Below are 19,388 nucleotides of genomic sequence, written 5' to 3' on the forward strand. Positions count from 1 at the left end.
GGGGGATGGGGGGGGGGTGATACAGTTTATCACCTGGAGTGGGGAGGGGGAGTGATTGCAGCCTGTCACCTCAGGGGCGGGGGAGGGGTGGCTGTAGTGGTGCAGCCTGGGTCTCACCAGTGCTATCAGATCCTGTCCTTGGTCTCCTCCCTCCCCTTTTTCTTTGTGACTACAGAGAAGGAAGGAAGTTGCAGTCCTAGAAGAAGGGGAGTGGGCGCCCTCTGTTGATTGAACGGTGTCAGGGCAGGTTGTCCCGGCTTGCTCTGCCTGCCGCTAACCCCCGCTGCGCGGCCCAGCTCCCAGCAGGTCAGAGGCCGGTACTGGGCTGCGTACCGGAGGTTGGGGATCCCTGCTTTAGTGAATTGACTTGATTTCATTCTTTTTTTTTTGCGGTATTTACCTCACATTCGATATTTTACTTTGAATTGACTCTCTTATTATTTCATGCAATATTTCTGAAAAATAGGTCACATGACCTTCATATCACATGTGGGTAACCTTTAGTGAATTGCCCCCATTGTATTATATGTAAAGGGCACTTTTCTGTTTAGAGGTTTTGTTTTATTTGCATATTGCACACTAGCTTCTAGATGAATAATTACACTTAGACCAGATTTTGTTGTGTTTCTCGAAAGTCGATGGCTGCACATAACCACAACTAGCCGGGGAAGATGTGCGGGTAATAATCACCAGCAGGTGTTGTGTGTTCAGTGCTCAAGAGGAGCTTTGTTCGAAAGAGGAAGTTTTTCCTTATCAGTGCAACATGAAAGGCGTTTCTCTATGGGATGACCTAGCACCAAAGGCATTTTCCTCAGGATAGAAACTTGTGTTCATTTAAGAAAAACAAATCAGTGTATACGGGAGACGCCAAAGCAAAAACCTCCAGTAAAGGGATGGCTGCATTGAAAGGTAGGAAGGAACAGGCATCATGTCTTCTGCAGAATAGTTATGTACCTTTTGAACTTGGGACTGACATCGGGGGTGACGCTAAAATGCTTAAATCAAATCCTAACCCAAGAGCAAAAACGGATAGTATTGCAGCCTACAAGTCCTTAGATGTGGTGGCTGCATTAGTTTTCTTTTTTTCTTCACACTTTTCTCCGTTATTTTAACCTGTAATCCTGCTCTTAACACATTTCCAGTCCTGGGGTGACAACTGTAAAATAGGGCAGGGATGTTTTTTTAGGGTTACAGAACACATCATACAACTGGATACTAATGTTTATAGGTAACGTTCATCCAGGGAATATTCGATTGCCTCTCGGGGCATCAGGAAGGAATTTTTACACCCGCTGGAGCAAATTTTTCAGGGTAGTTGCACAAAAGGGCAGAAATAGACTTTTTTAGCTTCTACATCTGCATCCCACAGCAGCATATTTTCTCCCCCTAAACTAAACTAAACTGTTTGTTGGTATTCTAGAATTGTATTAGTCTTGGCAATATTTGAACGGTTAATTTCTCATCACATGCTTGTCATCTATAGGTGATGCATGTCAGCAAGGAGCCTCGCCTTTTTCCCCCCCCCATAACCTCAGACTTGCATTGTTGGCTAGTCATGCCTGTAAACTTTTGACCCCTTTTACACTTGTATAGCTAAAAGCATGCTTAGCACAGGAAAATGCATAGTTGCACCACTGAACCTTTCCTGCAGTTTACACACCTAAAAAATGACTCTTAAAGCCTGAAAACAAAAATGTAATATATTGCAACGTGCATGTCCATGGTTGCATCATCCTTTTTTTTTTTTTTTTTTAATGTTTTTTCTCAGTAATCCGGCCAGTAACACATTTCCTGTCTTAGGGTGTCTTCGCTCTGGATGGAGGAGAAATGGAGACACCTTTTGGACAGCGGCATTGTCAGTCTGAGGAGAGGGGAGTGTTAGATGCACTAGCAGACTTAGACTTCACTCACAAATTTAAGCTCAACTCCAGCTAACATTTTTTTAGGCCGTTATATAGCCATTTTTTTTCCCTTTTGGGATAAACTGTTAAGCTGCAATATAGTTTGTTTTTATTTATTAGTAATTATTTTTTGGGTTTATTACCACTTTAATTGCAGTACAGTTGTGAAAAAAACTTGAAATGTTTTTTTTTTGGTGACTGTTGGTTCAGGCTGTCACGGAGGCATTTTTTTTAGCTCATCTTGACTGATTTTATCATCTTGTGACGTAGTTTTTGTTTTCTGTCTGTACGTAGTGTAGCCCAGGTTGCGGTGTTGTCACTTACAAAGTGACATCTCTTGCACTGGGTCTTCCTCATTATATCCTTTAAAGTGGATGTAAACCCAATGTCATCCTTTCTACACTGCTGCCATAGGGGTTTTCTATAAGGATATACATGCCTCCTGCATGTATCTTTACCTGTCAAATGTCTCCCCTCTGTCTGTTATTAGACCTGAAAAACTGCAGATTCTGTGGGTGTGTCTGGAGCTCGGTGGGTGGAGTCGTGATGTCAGTAGACTCCCCGCCCACCTCTACACTCCCCTTGTCAATATGCATTTTCTCCTGTGTATTTCTTACACTGAACTTCTGCTATGATCTCTAACATCCAGTGAAAAGACAGGAAAGTAACCACATGACTTCAGAATGCCAAATCATGGTGAGGTGTGGAACAGCCAATCCTTGCAGGGCTGCTGAAGAAAGGAGTGGGGGAGGGAATTAAAAAATAATGCCTGTCTTAGGCTAGTGCACGAGATATGTAAATCACCTGTCACTCACAGCAAGGGGGAGGATTTGACAAAGTTTTTCTCAGTTTGTCAAGCTTTATCTCACTGAACAATAAAAGAGGATTGCTCAGAGCTGGATTAACTCTGTGTGGCAAGACTGGGCTCAAATGATAAGAAATCTTATACTCTACAGTATGATAAAAAAAAATTTCGGGTTTACATCCACTTTAAAAATATCCCTTGCAATGATCCTCTGTTCCTCCCCACAGCTAGATCGGTCCCTGCAGCTTCTTCTCCCCAGTGCTCCAGTGGTGCAAACTGAGTAGTGCAAAATTTCGGAGCCACGCAGGACCCCTTCGTCAGGCTTACACAGTGACATCTCTTGCACTGGGTCTGATTAATGAAAGGATGATAGAAGTTCCTCCAGGCAGACAGTCCACAGCAACCAAATTCTTCCCCATTAAATCCGGGAGAATGAAAAGGAGATTGTGATGTGCTGACTTGCATTAGTTCCAGCAAAGTGCAATCATACGGGTTGGTAGATTACAGGAAGAAATACTACTGAGAACGTAACCCTTGTGTTGATTTCAGGCTGTTTGGCATTAATCGCAGTTACCATCAAATCATTACTGGAAATTCTGTCATATCTGGTTTGTGTACACAATGTATATGATGAGTCAGAATTTGAGGGGGGGGTTGCAAAGAAAACAGTTCAGCTAGAAGACCTGCATTGCAACATAGCCATGTCCTTTTCTTACAATAACCTGATGTTAAGTCTGGAAGTGTCAAGACATGCAAACTTCAAAAAAATGGTTTGCTAAATTGGGCTTCATGCAATGAGAATGTGTACAATGGGTGATTCGCTCAGCCCTTTGTTGCTGGAAATTTGCCATTTTAATGCTGTGCTCTTTATGTGCTCCATATTTGGACCCTAGCTGTTAAAGCCCAACTAAAAAAATATACCTTGCAATGATCCTCTGTTCCTCCCCACTGCTAGATCGGTCCCTGCAGCTTCTTCTCCCCAGTGCTCCAGTGGTGCAAACTGAGTAGTGTAAAATTTCGGAGCCACACAGGGCCCCTTCATTGGGCATGCCTGACGAAGGGGACCTGCATGGCTCCGAACCATTGCGCTACTCTGTGATGTGACCTTTCTTCAATTAAAAAAAAACAAAAAAAAAACGCTTGGACTTAATTGAAGATCTGCGGTGTGCTGGCGAGTATTTACAGTGGGGAGGGAGAGTCCACCGCCAGAGCATTGGGGAGCGCCATCTGCTGGAGAAGCGGAGGATCAGGTAAGTAAAAATTGTTTCTCCTCTTCCCTAGACGAAATGGGGTTGATTTACTAAAGGAAAATAGACTGTGCACTTTGCAGTTGCTCTCTGCAATTGCAGTTGCGCCAGAGCTTAGTAAATGAGGTAAGGCTTCACTTTCCAAATAGGTACCCAATCTAGTGCAAGAAAAATTGCACCTCGGGAAAGCAGTTAACAAAACCCTGAACTTAAAAAAAAAAAAAAATCTTAACAGTTTCCTCCATCCATGCTACACTTTTCCGATGGATGACTCTCCCACAGCTATTGTATTTTGGCAGCTGGCACCGCTAGCTATCAAAGTACCCGAACAGTGCCTGCATTTGATTGGATGCAGATGCTCTTTGGCTGACCGTTTTCCACCAGTTCCTTTAAATTTTTCAATCAAAGGATGTCAGCCAGGGGATGGCCAATGGGCCTTCCCATGGGAGCTCATTTCAACCAGGCCATCAGGAACTGGATGAAATTCACTCTATGTATGGTTAGCTTTAGACTAAACCACAAACACCAGGGGTATTTGTAAGTAAAGATATCCCAAGGCAAACATGCTAATATTTCCAAAAAAGAAAACAGGAGGCCATTATTTCCCAACCAATTGTTGGTTTGTTTGTGTAAGCAGAATGGTTGCCCTCACTGTCCATTTGTGGTGTCTGTAGCCTTATGGTACTTTCAGATACATTCTGTACTAGTCTAATTACAGCGTGATGTGTTTCTACTGTACATTCAGTAACTGAAGTGCTGGGTGTTGCCTTAAAAATACAAGTGTCTCCTTCACAGGCTGACATGGCTTGTGTTTATACATCATACAAAGGCCTGAGGGAAATATATGTAATTAGCCATCTAATAGATGCTTTAGAAGCATGATGCATCACTGAGCTATCTGCTGGTCATTAATAGATCTGTTCATCAGGGCAGGTAGTGTTGTTGTCTTTTCACTTCTGGCCCTGATGAAGCCGTCTTTTAAATTGTGGCAATATCCCTGTGACATGGATATATACACCATATTGTCAAAAGTATTGGGGCACATGAACTTTAATGGTATCCCAGTCTTAGTCCATAGGGTTCAATATTGAGTTGGCCCACCCTTTGTCGCTATAACAGCTTCAACTCTTCTGGGAAGGCTGTCCACAAGGTTTAGGAGTGTGTCTATGGGAATTTTTGACCATTCTTCCAGAAGCACATTTATGAGGTCAGGCACTGATGTTGGACAAGAAGGCCTGGCTTGCGGGTTCCGCTCTAATTCATCCCAAAGGTGTTTTGTCGGGTTGAGGTCAGGGCTCTGTGCAGGTCAGTCAAATTCCTCCATCCCAAACTCACTCATCCATGTCTTTATGGACCTTTCTTTGTGCACTGGTGAGCAGTCATGTTGGCATAGGAAGGGGCCATCCCCAAACTGTTCCCACAAAGTTGGGAGCATGAAATTGTGCAAAATGTCTTTGAATGCTGATGCCTTAAGAGTTCCCTTCACTAGAACTAAAGGGCCAAGCCCAACCCCTGAAAATCAAACCCACACCATAATCCCCCCTCCACCAAATGATTTGGACTAGTGCACAAAGAAAAGTCATGGGGTGGGGTTTGGACACGCAACGGTGGAGGACAAAGTTCTTTGTGTGGCACTACATACACATTTGGGGCTTTTTTTTTCATTAAAGTATTGGACTTTCACTACAATTATTTTTGTATGCCCTTTTGTACAATATTTACACATTTGTGTATACAGTGGGGCAATAAAGTATTTAGTCAGCCACCAATTGTGCAAGTTCTCCCACTTAAAAAGATGAGAGAGGCCTGTAATTGTCATCATAGGTATACCTCAACTATAAGAGACAAAATGTGGAAACAAATCCAATCACATTGTCTGATTTTTAAAAGAATTTATTTGCAAATTATGGTGGAAAATAAGTATTTGGTCAATATCAAAAGTTCATCTCAATACTTTGTTATATATCCTTTGTTGGCAATGACAGAGGTCAAACGTTTTCTGTAAGTCTTCACAAGGTTGTCACACACTGTTGCTGGTATGTTGGTCCATTCCTCCATACAGATCTCCTCTAGAGCAGTGATGTTTTGGGGCTGTCGCTGGGCAACACGGACTTTCAACTCCCTCCAAAGGTTTTCTATGGGGTTGACATCTGGAGACTGGCTAGGCCACTCCAGGACCTTGAAATGCTTCTTTCGATCCAGCCACGTTTCATCTTCAATGCCCTTGCTGATGGGAGGAGGTTTGCACTCAAAATCTCACGATACATGGCCCCATTCATTATTTCATGTACACGGATCAGTCGTCCTGTTCCCTTTGCAGCCCCAAAGCATGATGTTGCCACCCCCATGCTTCATGGTAGGTATGGTGTTCTTTGGTTGCAACTCAGCATTCTCTCTCCTCCAAACACGACGAGTTGTGCTTCTACCAAACAGTTCTACTTTGGTTTTATCTGACCATATGACATTCTCCCAATCCTCTTCTGGATCATCCAAATGCTCTCTAGTAAACCTCAGATGGGCCCGGACATGTACTGGCTTAAGCAGGGGGACACGTCTGGCACTGCAGGATCTGAGTCCCTGGCGGCGTAGTGTGTTACTGATGGTAGCCTTTGTTACGTTGGTCCCAGCTCTCTGCAGGTCATTCACTAGGTCCCCCCGTGTGGTTCTGGGATTTTTGCTCACTGTTCTTGTGATCATTTTGACCCCACGGGGTGAGATCTTGCGTGGAGCCCCAGATCGAAGGAGATTATCAGTGGTCTTGTATGTCTTCCATTTTCTAATTATTGCTCCCACAGTTGATTTCTTCACACCGAGCTGCTTGCCTATTGCAGATTCAGTCTTCCCAGCCTTGTGCAGGTCTACAATTTTGTTTCTGGTGTCTTTCGACAGCTCTTTGGTCTTCACCATAGTGGAGTTTGGAGTGTGACTGTTTGAGGATGTGGACAGGTGTCTTTTATACTGATAACAAGTTCAAACAGGTGCCATTAATACAGGTAATGAGTGGAGGACAGAGGAGCCTCTTAAAGAAGAAGATACAGGTCTGTGAGAGCCAGAAATCTTGTTTGTGTGTAGGTGACCAAATACTTATTTTCCACCATAATTTGCAAATATATTCTTTCAAAAATCAGACAATGTGATTGTCTGGATTTGTTTCCACATTTTGTCTCTCATAGTTGAGGTATACCTATGATGACAATTACAGGCCTCTCTCTTCTTTTTAAGTGGGAGAACTTTTGGTGGCTGGCTAAATACTTTTTTGCCCCACTGTATGTTAGTGGTTGTTTAGCACAGATTTTTTTCTGTATTTGACAGTCTTATTGCCACTACAACACCCAACATAAATGGTTTTCTTATTGTAAGGAGTGTGTTGTTGCCATGCAATATTGACCATGTGTAAACGCTGCACATTTGCTAATGACAGATTAAAGGGAATCTCAGCCAGCTGCCAAAAGCATGATAATCTAGAGCAGGGGTCTTCAAACTTTCTAAACAAAGGGCCGGTAATCTGTCCTTCAGACTGAGGAGGGGCCGAGGTGAGGCCAATGAGAGTAGAAAATGTCCTGGTGTCATTGGGAGTAAACACTGCCCCGTTGTTGGTGTCAGTGGTAGGAACAGTGCTCCATTGTTTGTTTCATTAGAAGGAATTTTACCCCTTTCATTGGTGTCAGTGGGGGGACATATGCCCAATTGTTGGTGTCTGTGGGAAGAACTGCATGCTCCATCATTGGTTTCATTAGAAGAAATTGTGCCCCACTGTTGGTGTCATAGGGTGGAATTGTGCCCCTTCATTGGTGTAAGTGAGAGGAGATTTTTATTATACAGGATTTATATACCAACAGTTTGCGCAGCGCTTCACAACAGGGCGTAAAGTTACAATTCAGTTCTGTACAGGAGGAATCGGAGGGCCCTGCTCATTAGATCTTACAATCTAGGAATATGCCCAATTGTTGGTATCAGTGGGAGGAATAGTACCCCATGGTTGGTGTCAGTGGGAAGAATTGTGCCCCATTGTTGGTGTCATTGGGAGGAATTTGCCCCTTCATTGGTGTGTGAGGGAGGACATATGCCCAACTGTTGGTGTAAATGGAAGGACACATGCCCAGTTGGTGTCAGTGGATGGAATAGTGCCCCAAAGGCCAGATAAAAGCAAAGGGGCTGCAGTTTGGAGACCATTGATCTATAGACCACACAGTGTCTGCATGTAGACTGTTATTTCCTACAGGAAGGGTCCAACTATACAGACCATGAGGAATACATGTAAATACCATAGGACAGAGGTATTGCATAGCGTTCTGTAAGATCTGTTCCTGGAACCAGGTCAATTCTCTGTGCCTAAGCATTGAAAACTCTTGACCTTGTATTTTCTATGTAATCTGGCAAGCATGACATATTTTACTGTCTGATAGTTAAAACATGCCAACACTGCATGGAGCGTAACTGCAGATCACAGCGCACATTGTGCAACGTTCATTCTTATCTTAAGTTTGAAATGTTTTCCTTGCTTTTGTTCTTCCTCCCCACAACCCCCTGTTCATTGGTATGCTTTGGTTTAATATGTAGTAACTGACAATTATATTCTGTACACAGCACCTGGGGATAAGCAACCATAGTGAGACATGTTCCACTTTCTATAATAAATACTAATATGAACAAGACAACCAAATTTACTAAAAGATTGCTTGTGCATCTGAGCAGGACAAAGGTCAATATATTTAAAGTCTTATTAAACTCTCCTATGCATATAGCCAGTAGCGCTGCTCAACCCAACACTTACCATTTAGGTGGTGCCTTCCTCGTGTAACCTGTCACTGCTTTGTAAGTTTGCTTCTTAAAGTGGATCTTCACTCCATCTGAGCACCACAAACAAAAAATACAGGTTTATTTACTTTTTAATATATATAAAGCAAGCTCCCCCATCCATCCATGTCTCCATGCTTTATTTTGTTGGGAAATCACTTTGAAAAACATCCCCCTAATATTTCTGGCTGTGGCCATCTTGAGTAAGGGCAGATGATTTATGTAGCACTTCCTGGAATTGATCTGCCCTTAGCTCAAGCATGCATGCATTAGAGCGTTCTTAGCTGTGAAAACCATTCCTCCCCTCCTGAAGACTCCCGGGATGTATGACATCATTTGCCTAGGCAAGAAACTAGGAAGTAACTGAAGAAATGTAAAAAAAAGTTTAAAGCAAGTTAATATGATATACCTTCCTATCTATTTACGAATGCTAGCGGCATGAGGATTATAAATAATGAATGTTGATTGGGAGAGTGAAGTTCCACTTTAACATTTGCTCTCCTCGGTCTCTTGTTGTGGCTTCATTGTTATGCAGAATGCTATGGAACCACCCTAGCATGCACAGTCCCATCCGGGACTATTGCTCTACATGCAGGTGCTCCTGTGCAGACTCAAACAGCCCTAAAGTCCAGCAAAGCAAGCCCCGCCCCTGCTCCTCCGCCTTCAGTGGAATGGCTGCAGCTCCTGAGGCCAACTCTAAGAGGACAGGTCATGGATCTAAGGATAACGGGACATTTACCCATTTAAGGGTAAACACGTGACCTACTCATTGTGCTGTTCCCAATTAGAAGTACAGTTGAGGGATAAGGGTTAGCGGCGAAGATGTTACAATACATATTAAGAGTTTCAAAATATATATATATATATATAGTGTGTGTGTTAAAAATTGGGACTTCATTACTACTATAATCTTTTTGAAGGGAGAAAAAAGAGCGAGAAGTGCCAGGCTGGTCCTAGTGCATCATTTATTATAAAAAAAAAAAAGCATAAGCAATCCAGTATAAGGTGCACTTACATAGTGCTTCAGTAGGTAAAGGCTGCAGTTCCAGCTGCAAGATGGCACTCATTGATCTTTGATCTCCCATCCCAGGAATTCTAGCGGCAGTACTTCACCATGTACCATCGTGCTGGACATTGGAAAGCCTTTACCTACTGAAGCACTGAATGCACTTCATACTGGATTGCTTATGCTTTTTTTTTTATAATAAATGATGCTGCACAAGGACCGGCCTGGTGCTTCTCTCTTTTTTTTCTTCCTCCTCCCTACATACAGTTCTCGGGTCCCCAGCCCGTGCTTGGAGCAGCCTTGCCACTTTTCACAGCATTCGCATCAGAGACTCTCTCTAGGGGCTCATATACCCCCAATATAATATCCGAATATTGACTTTTAGAACTTCCAATTAATAATCACTTTTATCTTGTTGCTTTTATCACACTAAACCAGGCTCCAGTGTGTGCAGCATTCATCACTCCCCTTAACAAATGGGCCTTTCTAGCGCTGAGTTTCACACTATTTTTTTAATGTGTTTTTATCTTTTTAAGTTCTAATCTTTTTGAACCTTCTGTGTTCACTCAGAATGGCTCTTGAATTCTTTTTTTTTCGTGTGCATATCCCTACTGTACATTTGTTCACCAGACAGGTTACGGAAAAAATATCCCGGCATTTTCCCTGATTGTAATCAAGGACAATTCTGTGGCCAATATCCATTTGGAAGCCAGACCCTTACCTGATGTCAATCCGGCACCTAAAGATTGTCGTCATGCAGTACATCTGACTGAAACTGCTGCATTATAGAAATATTTTTGTCCAGTTTTCTATTCATTGAATACAAACTTGACACTTCCCATTACTTTATCATGCAAAAAAAATATCTTCCTTACTAGTTGAGTCTAGTTGAGTGCTCTCCCAAAAAAAGTATGTCAGATAATTAGTTGGTGAGGTTAACACATTAGTAAACCAGATCCTTCAGCCTGTATAGACAATGGCAAATACAGTACACGGGGTCTACTCTGATGACTCTTTATTGAAGAAACATCCTGGACAAAAGCTACAACTGACACATTTCTGCCTAAATTGGCCTTCGTCTCATGAGTCCCAAACAGCCTAAAGCTGGCCATACATGGATGAACATTTGGGCCGGTTCAGCAGGAACCGACTGAATTTCCATCAATGTATGGGCATTCCCGTTCAAAAGGAGTTGATCTAATAATCGACGACTTCTAAACAGGACTGTTGGTATATTTTTGCTTGATCAGCACTTACAGTCAATCGGCTGCATCACTAGTTAGCGGAGGAGTTCCACTGTGAGAATATAATCGTGTAGCCTGGGGGGGGGGGGGGAACCCCCCCCCATCCGCCTTGAATGCGTGGATGGGAGGACCAGTTTGCTTCTTTTTTTTTTTTCAAAAGAACTGCAGGGTGTTCCTTCAATGAAGTGTTACCAAAGTAGAGGCTTTGTGCCGGTAATTGTCATTGTCTATACCAGCGGTCTTCAGACTATGGCCCAGGAGCTGGATGTGGCCCTTGGCTTGCCTTTATATGGCTCTTGGGGCACTATTCCTCCCACTGACATTGATAGGGCACTTTTCCTCCCACTGATACCAGCAATGGAGCACTATTCCTTCCATTCAAACCAATGATGGGACATTGTTTATGCCTACTGATACCAGGATATTTTCTGCTCCCACTGGTCACAGTCCGGCCCCCCTAAAGTCTGAAGGACATCATACCGGCCCTCTGCTTACAAAGTTTGGAGACCCCTGGTCTATACTATTTAGACACGGAAAGCGGTATCCTCAACATGCACCACTAAGGTTCAGTTTTTGGATGCCACCAGCCAGTGTAGCTATTTCAAAGGTGGTTTTAATGCAAGCATCCAGGTTTAATTCCAAGGTTTTTTTTTATTTTAGCTTGCAGAAGCATTTTGTGGTGATGTTTTATGTAACATTACACGAGACTGATGGCTAGGAGACGTGTAGGAAAATAAATACTGTTTTGTTTTCTCAGCCATTTCCTTCTAGTGACTGTCATCCTACATGACAATTGCTTTACACAAACTTTTCCTTCCTTTGACAATGTAAAACATTACATTTACACAGGGGGTTCTGTAAGCTCCTGTTCAAAGATTTATATGGATCTGTCCATTTTCCCATCATAAATATGATAGAAAGGTGGAACTGAACTTCCATATTTGTTGCCACTTGCGGAACTTGTAATGCTTATTTTAGTAATGACTTAGATTGACATTTCCCTTAGTAGCATGTTAATTCATACAACAAAAATATCTTTAGTTGTGGGATTCGGTTGACATTTCTGGAAAAGATGAGGTACTGCCAGATTATGACATGTTGGTCATCATAAAATAATAATTTAGTTATTCCAGTAACTCATGGAAAGACTAAGATGTTTTTGGAATAGTTCTTGGAAGGTTGTGTAGCAAAAGCCAATGTTCTAACATTTCTGGGGTTATAAAAGTGGCACTTGTTTAGTCATTATTTAAAATCCGAAGCATACCGTCAAAATGGCCAACTAGGTGAACAGACAAGCACAGAATACAATGCTTAACAAAATAGGAATGGTGCAGAGCAGTGTTTATCAACCCTGTCCTCAGGGCCCACTAACAGGCCAGGTTTTATGTATTACCTTGAGGAGATGCAGACCCAGAATACTGCAATCACTGAGCAGCAAATTATATCAGCTGTGAGGTTTTTCAGTTATCTTGCAAACCTGGCCTGTTAGTGGGCCCTGGGGACAGTGTTGATGACCACTGGTGTAGAGCACGGGTGTCCAACCTGCGGCCCACCACAAAATCGTAAACTTGCGTAAAAATGTTGAATTTTTTTGTAAAAATGCGCTTGCGCTAAGCAAACACATGCAGCGGAAGAAAATTTAGACAGGGTCTCTTTACTGGACCTTTATCGGTTTTATCTTCCCCCACTCTTCACAATCGCGCCTTATTCATGCAATCAGTTTTTGGGCAGCACCTATATTTGTGAGCAACTATTTTCAAGGGCGACACACACAAAGGGTGAAATTAGAACCAAAATATCTGATGAGCACCTTAAGAATTCATTGAGAATTGCTACTCCATCCATCCAACCAGATATTGATGTGTAATTTTATAAAAAAAAACATTAAATATTGCACTAGTTTTATGTTGTCCTCTTTTACTTTTATAATTTAAAAATTTTTTTTTTTAATTAAATTTCTTTACTTACATCAGTGAAAGTTGTGATCTGCCCGACTTTTTTTTTTGCTCATTAGCTTCCTTTATTCCTCTTCTTCCAATGTGGCCCAGGAAGGGCAAAAGGTTGGACGTTCCTAGTGTAGAGATTTGTAATGTTTAAAACATATTATACTGCATATACACCCTCCTGTTCAAATCTTATTATATGAGACTTTGTGCGTATTGAAACCTATTCATAAAATGTTTTCTTTTTATCAGATTGTAACTCCTTTGTACATAAAGGCTGCAGAGAGAACTTCATTCCCTGTGCAAAAGTCAAAATGAAGGTAAGTTTCCTTCTAGTTTTTATGTGCTAATTTTCATTTACTCTTTTTGTAACATCCAACTATAGTTTGCCTGATGCTTGCACTGAGACACAATCTCCCCATTGGAAAATTTCTCCTCACCTTCAGGTCTGGTGACAGCAGTAACATAATAGATTTTTCACTATTCTTTTAATAGAAATAAAGAGAACAAAAACTAGGTGTTCTAAGGGTTGCCTGCCGGCATTAATATAACTAACTAGATGCACAAAAAATATTTTGCAACAAGTCCATAAGTTTTTATTGTACCAAAATTAAAATATACCTAAAAACATGTAACATGTCTTAATCTTCTGATGGAAAACATACAATGAGAAGAATTACTGTCAAGTACAATGGTTCAATTACGTGTTTCGCGGTTAGATTTTTGCCTCCCCCACAATCTAAGACGATTTGAACGTCTCTCCTTTACTATCCGTGGTTTTATGTATGAGATTTTGCATGGAATAACGTGAATATGGCAATTTGAAGAAGCAGTATTTAACCCCAAAACGGGTAATTGAACCATTGTACTTAGTGATATTAAAGTCTTGTTTTTTTTCCTTTTAAAAATAACAAACATGTCATACTTGCCTGCTCTGTGAAGTGGTTTTGCACAGAGCAGTCCTGATCCTCCTTGGGTCCGGCTCTCCTGGCCCCTCCCTCCTGCTGAGTGCCCCCACAGCAAGCAGCTTGCTATGGGGGCACTGGAGCCAAGACGCTGCTCTGTGTGTCCATTTTAGACACTGAGCTGCAGCTTGGCCCCGCCCCCTCTCTCTCCTCATTTGCTCACTGACTTTGACAGCAGCTGGAGCCAATGGTGCCCCACTGCTGTCCCAGCCAATGAGGAGGGAGGGTCCTGGATAGCTGAGACTCTCGTGCAACATCGCTGGATCGAAATGGGGCTCAAGTAAGTATTAGGGGGCTGCTGTACACAGGTTTTTTTTATCTTAATGCATTAAGATTAAAAAAACCTTCTGACTTTAGAACCACTAACAGTAATTCTTCTCATTGTATTTAAGACATGTTACATACTTTTTAAGAATATTTACATTTTTCATTTTTTACAAAAGACTTTTTGTGTATCTAGTTAGGTATATTAATACCGGGAGGCCACCCTTAGAACACCCAGTTTGGGTTCTCTTTATTTTTATTAGTGTGTATTTAGGTTGGTGACTTCCCGGTATAGATATTTTTACGACTCCCATTGTGTGCTTAGGCACCCCCATGATCTATTGAATATTATCCCTTTTCTGTTACTTTATGGTCAGGAGACACCAGTCACTAGGACAAATAGGGAGAACTTACCCTGCTGAAACACTGACAGCAATACAAGTCTAAATGTAACCAATCCGTTGCCATTGTGTAAAGGGGTGTTTGGCAAATGGTGACACCATGCAAGATCAAATGTAAACAAGCCAGCACACCAGATTCTAGTTAAAGCCATTTCTGGAGTTCCATACAAGGCCAACATAACATTTGAGGGCACAGCAATCCCCTTTATCAAGGTGACCTACAGAACGACTAACATACAACATATACTCAGGGCCTGCCCTACCATGGGTCCCGGAGGGTCCATTGGACCCGGGCAGCAAATTGACACCCAAGACCCGCGCCCCCACCGATCGGCTGCTTATTTCACTGTGCGGGGGGGCGCCCGGCACCGCTGCTGCTAGAGGTAATGATGGGAGTCGGCAGGGCACTCTCTGCTATACCCACACAGCGGGCCACCCGCTCATCCTCCCTGCGGCTTCCTCCATTGCTGCAAATAGATTCCATGTCAGGACAGGAGGCATAAACTGCAGGAGAAAGGCAGCTGACGGCCAACAACATGAAGAGGGAGGAGCTTTCTGCTGTACATGGAGACCTCATTTTGGAAGAGGCATCAATGGAGGCATGACTGACACTGAGAGCAACCTCCACCGCCGCCTCTGACTGAACCTTCACCACTGCCTCTGACTGAACCCCCCCACTGCTACCTCTGACTGAACCCCCCACCATCCCCACTGCCCGTGACTGAACCCCCCCATTACCAAAACCACTGCCTCTAACTGAACCCCGCCCCCTTACCACCACCGCTGCCTCTGACTGAACCCCACCATTACCACCGCCTCTGACTGAACCCCACCCCCCCTTACCACCACCGCTGCCTCTGATAAATTAATTTATTTGTTATGAATTAAAATAATGGATGTGGGGGGCCTTTTGGTGGGCATCATTTTTTGGGGGGGGCGGTGGGGGGAAGGCAGCATTGCATTTTTGGACCCAGGCAGCACAATGTCTTGGGACAGCCCTGCTTATACTGTATGTTGATCTGTATGTCACTTTGACAAGGGGGGTCCAATGTGCCCTCCAATTGGTCTGGTATGGAGCTCTAGTAGGGTCTTCAACTGAAACCTGGTATGCTGACTTTTCTTCTTTGAAAACCTGAGACAGGATTTAACATGTTCCCGGTCTGTCCAAACTACAAAAAAAGTTTTGGTTTTTAATATATTTAAATGGATTCATAGGAATGAAGTATATTTGAATTTGGATATAGACACTTTTCAGACAAATCTCTCTCTGTGAGCTAATCCTCACCATCACAAAAGAATGTGCAAAGGGGAAGCGTTCATTGGTGTAGTCGTGTCTGGGCTGTGAGAATCCTATAGCCCTGTGGCAGTGTGTACGCACGTATTTAGACAGGTGTGATCAGCTACAGCCCTGTACATCCTGTACTCACGTGTTGTGTCACTGTCTCTGAAAGTCTTCTCCTGACTATGGAAAGAATACAGTAGAGCTGCTACCAATACAGTTGGGAAAATATTTTGCTAAAACTGTTTCCAGGTGCTTTCCCCTTGCATTTTTCATATAATAAAGATTAATATGTGGGCAGCACACTGTATAAGTGGTTAGCACTTCTATTTAGCAGCACCTAGGGTTGGAATCCCAACCATGGCACCACCTGCATAGAGTTTTGAAGATTCTCCCTGTACCTTCGTGGTTTCTTCTGGAAATTCTGGTTTCCTCCCACACATTAAAGACATGCTGGTAGGGTAATTGGTTCCTGTTTAAACTGTCCCTAGTATGTGTATGTATGAATGTGCGTTAGGGATCTTAGATTGTAAGCTGCTTGAGTGCAGGGACTGATGTAAATGATGTACAATATATATGTAAAGCTCTGCATAAAATAACAGCACTATATAAATACTGTACTTGTAATAAAAAAATGTAACCTAACTGGAGCTGTTAGGGCATCTAGATTACTTAATATAAAAGATTAATAATGCGCTATAAATCAACCTACTAATCATGCACGGTGCCTCAATAGATTAATTAATAATGAATGCAAATCCTTAAAAAACAAGATAGTGAATAATTTAAACTATCAACATAATAGCTGATAAAACTAATAAAATGTGCCACAATATCCAAATGAAAAACCACAGTACAGAAAACAATTATTGTACTCAAGTCTTTGCTGAGAAAAACAATTGACAAACTTCAGTAGATGACTGTAATAATAGGTGGTCAGATCAGGGACTCAGCTGCTTAATTCATTAGTGCTGGACTGAGTGTAAACCTGGTTTTGTTCCCGCAGTGCTCAAGGGAAAAAAAGAGAAAACCATTGCGCAGACAGTAAGAGGTATAATAGCCTGGGTGGTGACGGTAAAAAACACTCACACTTTCACTGCAGAGTAGATCGCATATACAAGGTCAGTTGCACACAAAACACTGCTCCTCATCCGCCGACAATGCCGACCAAGCACTGTGGGTGACGTCACTGGCTCCTCCCGACGCGTTGCCTCACCAGACACGTGACTTTTTCAAGGATCCAGATTACTTACCTTACTTACCAGCTACTGCTTTGGGCAGATTGGAAAGGTAATGAATGCCCTTTTATGCAAGCAATTGGTTCATTTACAGTATGTCTATTCACCTAAAGCCGGCCATAGACAGTTCGAATCTAGGCCAGTTCAGCAGGACTGGCTGAGATTTGAAACATGTATGGGCAGGCTAAATGTACCCAAGTTGATCGATCAACTTTGGTATAACCAGCTTGTTGGATTTTTTCATGCCATTATTGCCAGCATTTTGTGAGGGAAGAAAAAAGTCCAGACAGCCGCACACCAGGAGAATATAATCCAACGAAATTTCTTTATTGTAAAATCAGGAACAAATCATGTACAAAGTACCATGGATAGAATGTACAGATAATCAGCTAACGCGTTTCACGCTCTGCGGAGCGCTTACCCATAGCTATGAGTAAGCTATGAGCTATAAAGAAATTTTGTTGGATTATATTTTCCTGGTGTGCGGCTGTCCTGACTTTTTTCTTCCCTCACAACATGGATTAGCATTAGCCAGCACCTGGGGCTTTTCAACTCTGGAGAGCAACATTCCGTTTATACCTGGTTTGGATACAACCTGGTGCGGGGAAAACGCTTGTGCTGCATTATTGTATTCCCCTATCAACACTGACTGTGGTTGCAGAAAATCGTGATCAGAAAATCATACAAAAAAATGTTGCTTTTGAAGCGATCATACGGTAATCTGATTGTTGGTACACCGCTTTTATCCGAAATTATCTGAAGGGACAAACACGAAAATAATTTTTGCACGATACCAGATCGTACGATTTTAGTTTAATCAGTACAGTTTTCATCCAAAAAAACATTACGATACATTACATCAGCAGTCCCCAACCTCCCCGGCATCAGGGATCGGCCTTTTGGAAGTCAACCCCCTTTCCTCCCTCCCTTTCTTCTTTGTGACCACAGAGAGGGAAAGGAGTGGTGGTGCTAGGAGAAGGGGAGTAGGCGCCCTCTGGTGGTAGGAGGATGTCAATGCAGGTTGTCCTGGCTTGCTCTGCCCGCCGCCAACCCCCGCTGCGCAGCCCGACTCCCAGAGGATGACGGATCGGTATCGGCCTGGGATTGGGGACCCTGTCATACAAGAATTCTCAGACTTTAGTAACCTCTTCATTTTTGATATGGAGACTAGCATGCAAAAAAAAAAAAAAAAGGGACAATCATTTGTGCAATAATATCATTGTGTGTATTAGGCTTAAGTGTGGTCATTGCTAATTACTACCGGGTAATGAAACAACTGTGTGCAGTTGATACTACTTGTTAAAAGGTGGATCATGCAGTACCCTTTGTTTTTATTAAACAGCTTTGTTCCTACAACTGAACAGTAATATATAATGTCTTTCAGCAACAAAAGGTTCTGCAACCCAATGATACCTCCTCGTTACCTGTGGTCATGATGAGGAATAAAGGTGTGTATAAGTTTTTGTGTTTGATGAGTTGTTTGGAATACAGGAGCAATAATTTGGAATGTATGTCTATTAAGAAGACTCATTTGCGTGTCCCTATATTATTCAGAAGCTCCCTACAAAGCAGATAAAGGTCATTCTAACACCAAATTAATTAACAGGGCAGGTTGTGTGTTTGTTCTTCCCCTTGAATCTTTTAGGGCCCGTTCACACTAGAATGCCGGGCGTGAAACCCACTTTCCGTCCCGGTCTCCTGCACCACATCTAAAACGCACTGCCCTTGCGTTCTGCAGTGAGTGTCAGTGCCAAGTTAACGACACCCCAAATGCAGATCACACCAGATTGCATGCTACACATGTACCATGCAGTCCAGTTGCAGCGCGTTTCCAAAAGTAGTGCATGCACTACTTTTAGGTGTTGTGATTTCAGCCTTTTCAAAATGAGTGGACCGAAATCACACTGCACTGCATCAAACTGCATGTGAATCGCACAGTAACATGCAACGTGATCCTGTGCGATTCATATGCAGTTCCCTAGTGTGAATGGGCCCTTAAGCTTACATATTTATTGTGGGAAGAAGTGATGAGCTCAGGTGTGTTGAGACATGAGTCTGAACCCACCTGAGCTATCCCACTAAGATGTCAAAGCCGACAGCCAATCATATCCAGTGGAGGCATTCCTCGCCCTTCAGCCGCACTGATACACACTATTTGCATATGTGCAGCTGTAAGGTGAGGAATGCCTCCACCACCTGTGATTGGCTGTCGGCCTCCTAGCGGGATAGCTCAGGTGGGTTCGAACTCGTGTCCGAACATACCTGAACTCATAGTAGTAAGTAATAGAATATCAAACA

General features: G+C 42.7%; 1 protein-coding gene across 5 annotated transcripts in view; it reads left to right on the top strand.

Annotated features, from left to right (window-relative positions):
• AKAP13 (A-kinase anchoring protein 13) overlaps positions 1 to 19,388 on the top strand; it is a 446,306-nt gene that overhangs the window by 376,901 nt on the left and 50,017 nt on the right. For all 5 annotated transcript variants that reach the window (XM_073618416.1, XM_073618419.1, XM_073618420.1 and 2 more), the window contains 2 exons: positions 13,196 to 13,263; positions 18,475 to 18,538. In XM_073618416.1, the coding sequence (XP_073474517.1) occupies positions 13,196 to 13,263; positions 18,475 to 18,538 (132 nt within the window). The remainder of the gene's footprint in view (positions 1 to 13,195; positions 13,264 to 18,474; positions 18,539 to 19,388) is intronic.

This window comes from Aquarana catesbeiana, linkage group LG03 (assembly GCF_042186555.1).
Source record: "Aquarana catesbeiana isolate 2022-GZ linkage group LG03, ASM4218655v1, whole genome shotgun sequence".
NCBI classification, from domain to species: Eukaryota; Metazoa; Chordata; class Amphibia; order Anura; family Ranidae; genus Aquarana; species Aquarana catesbeiana.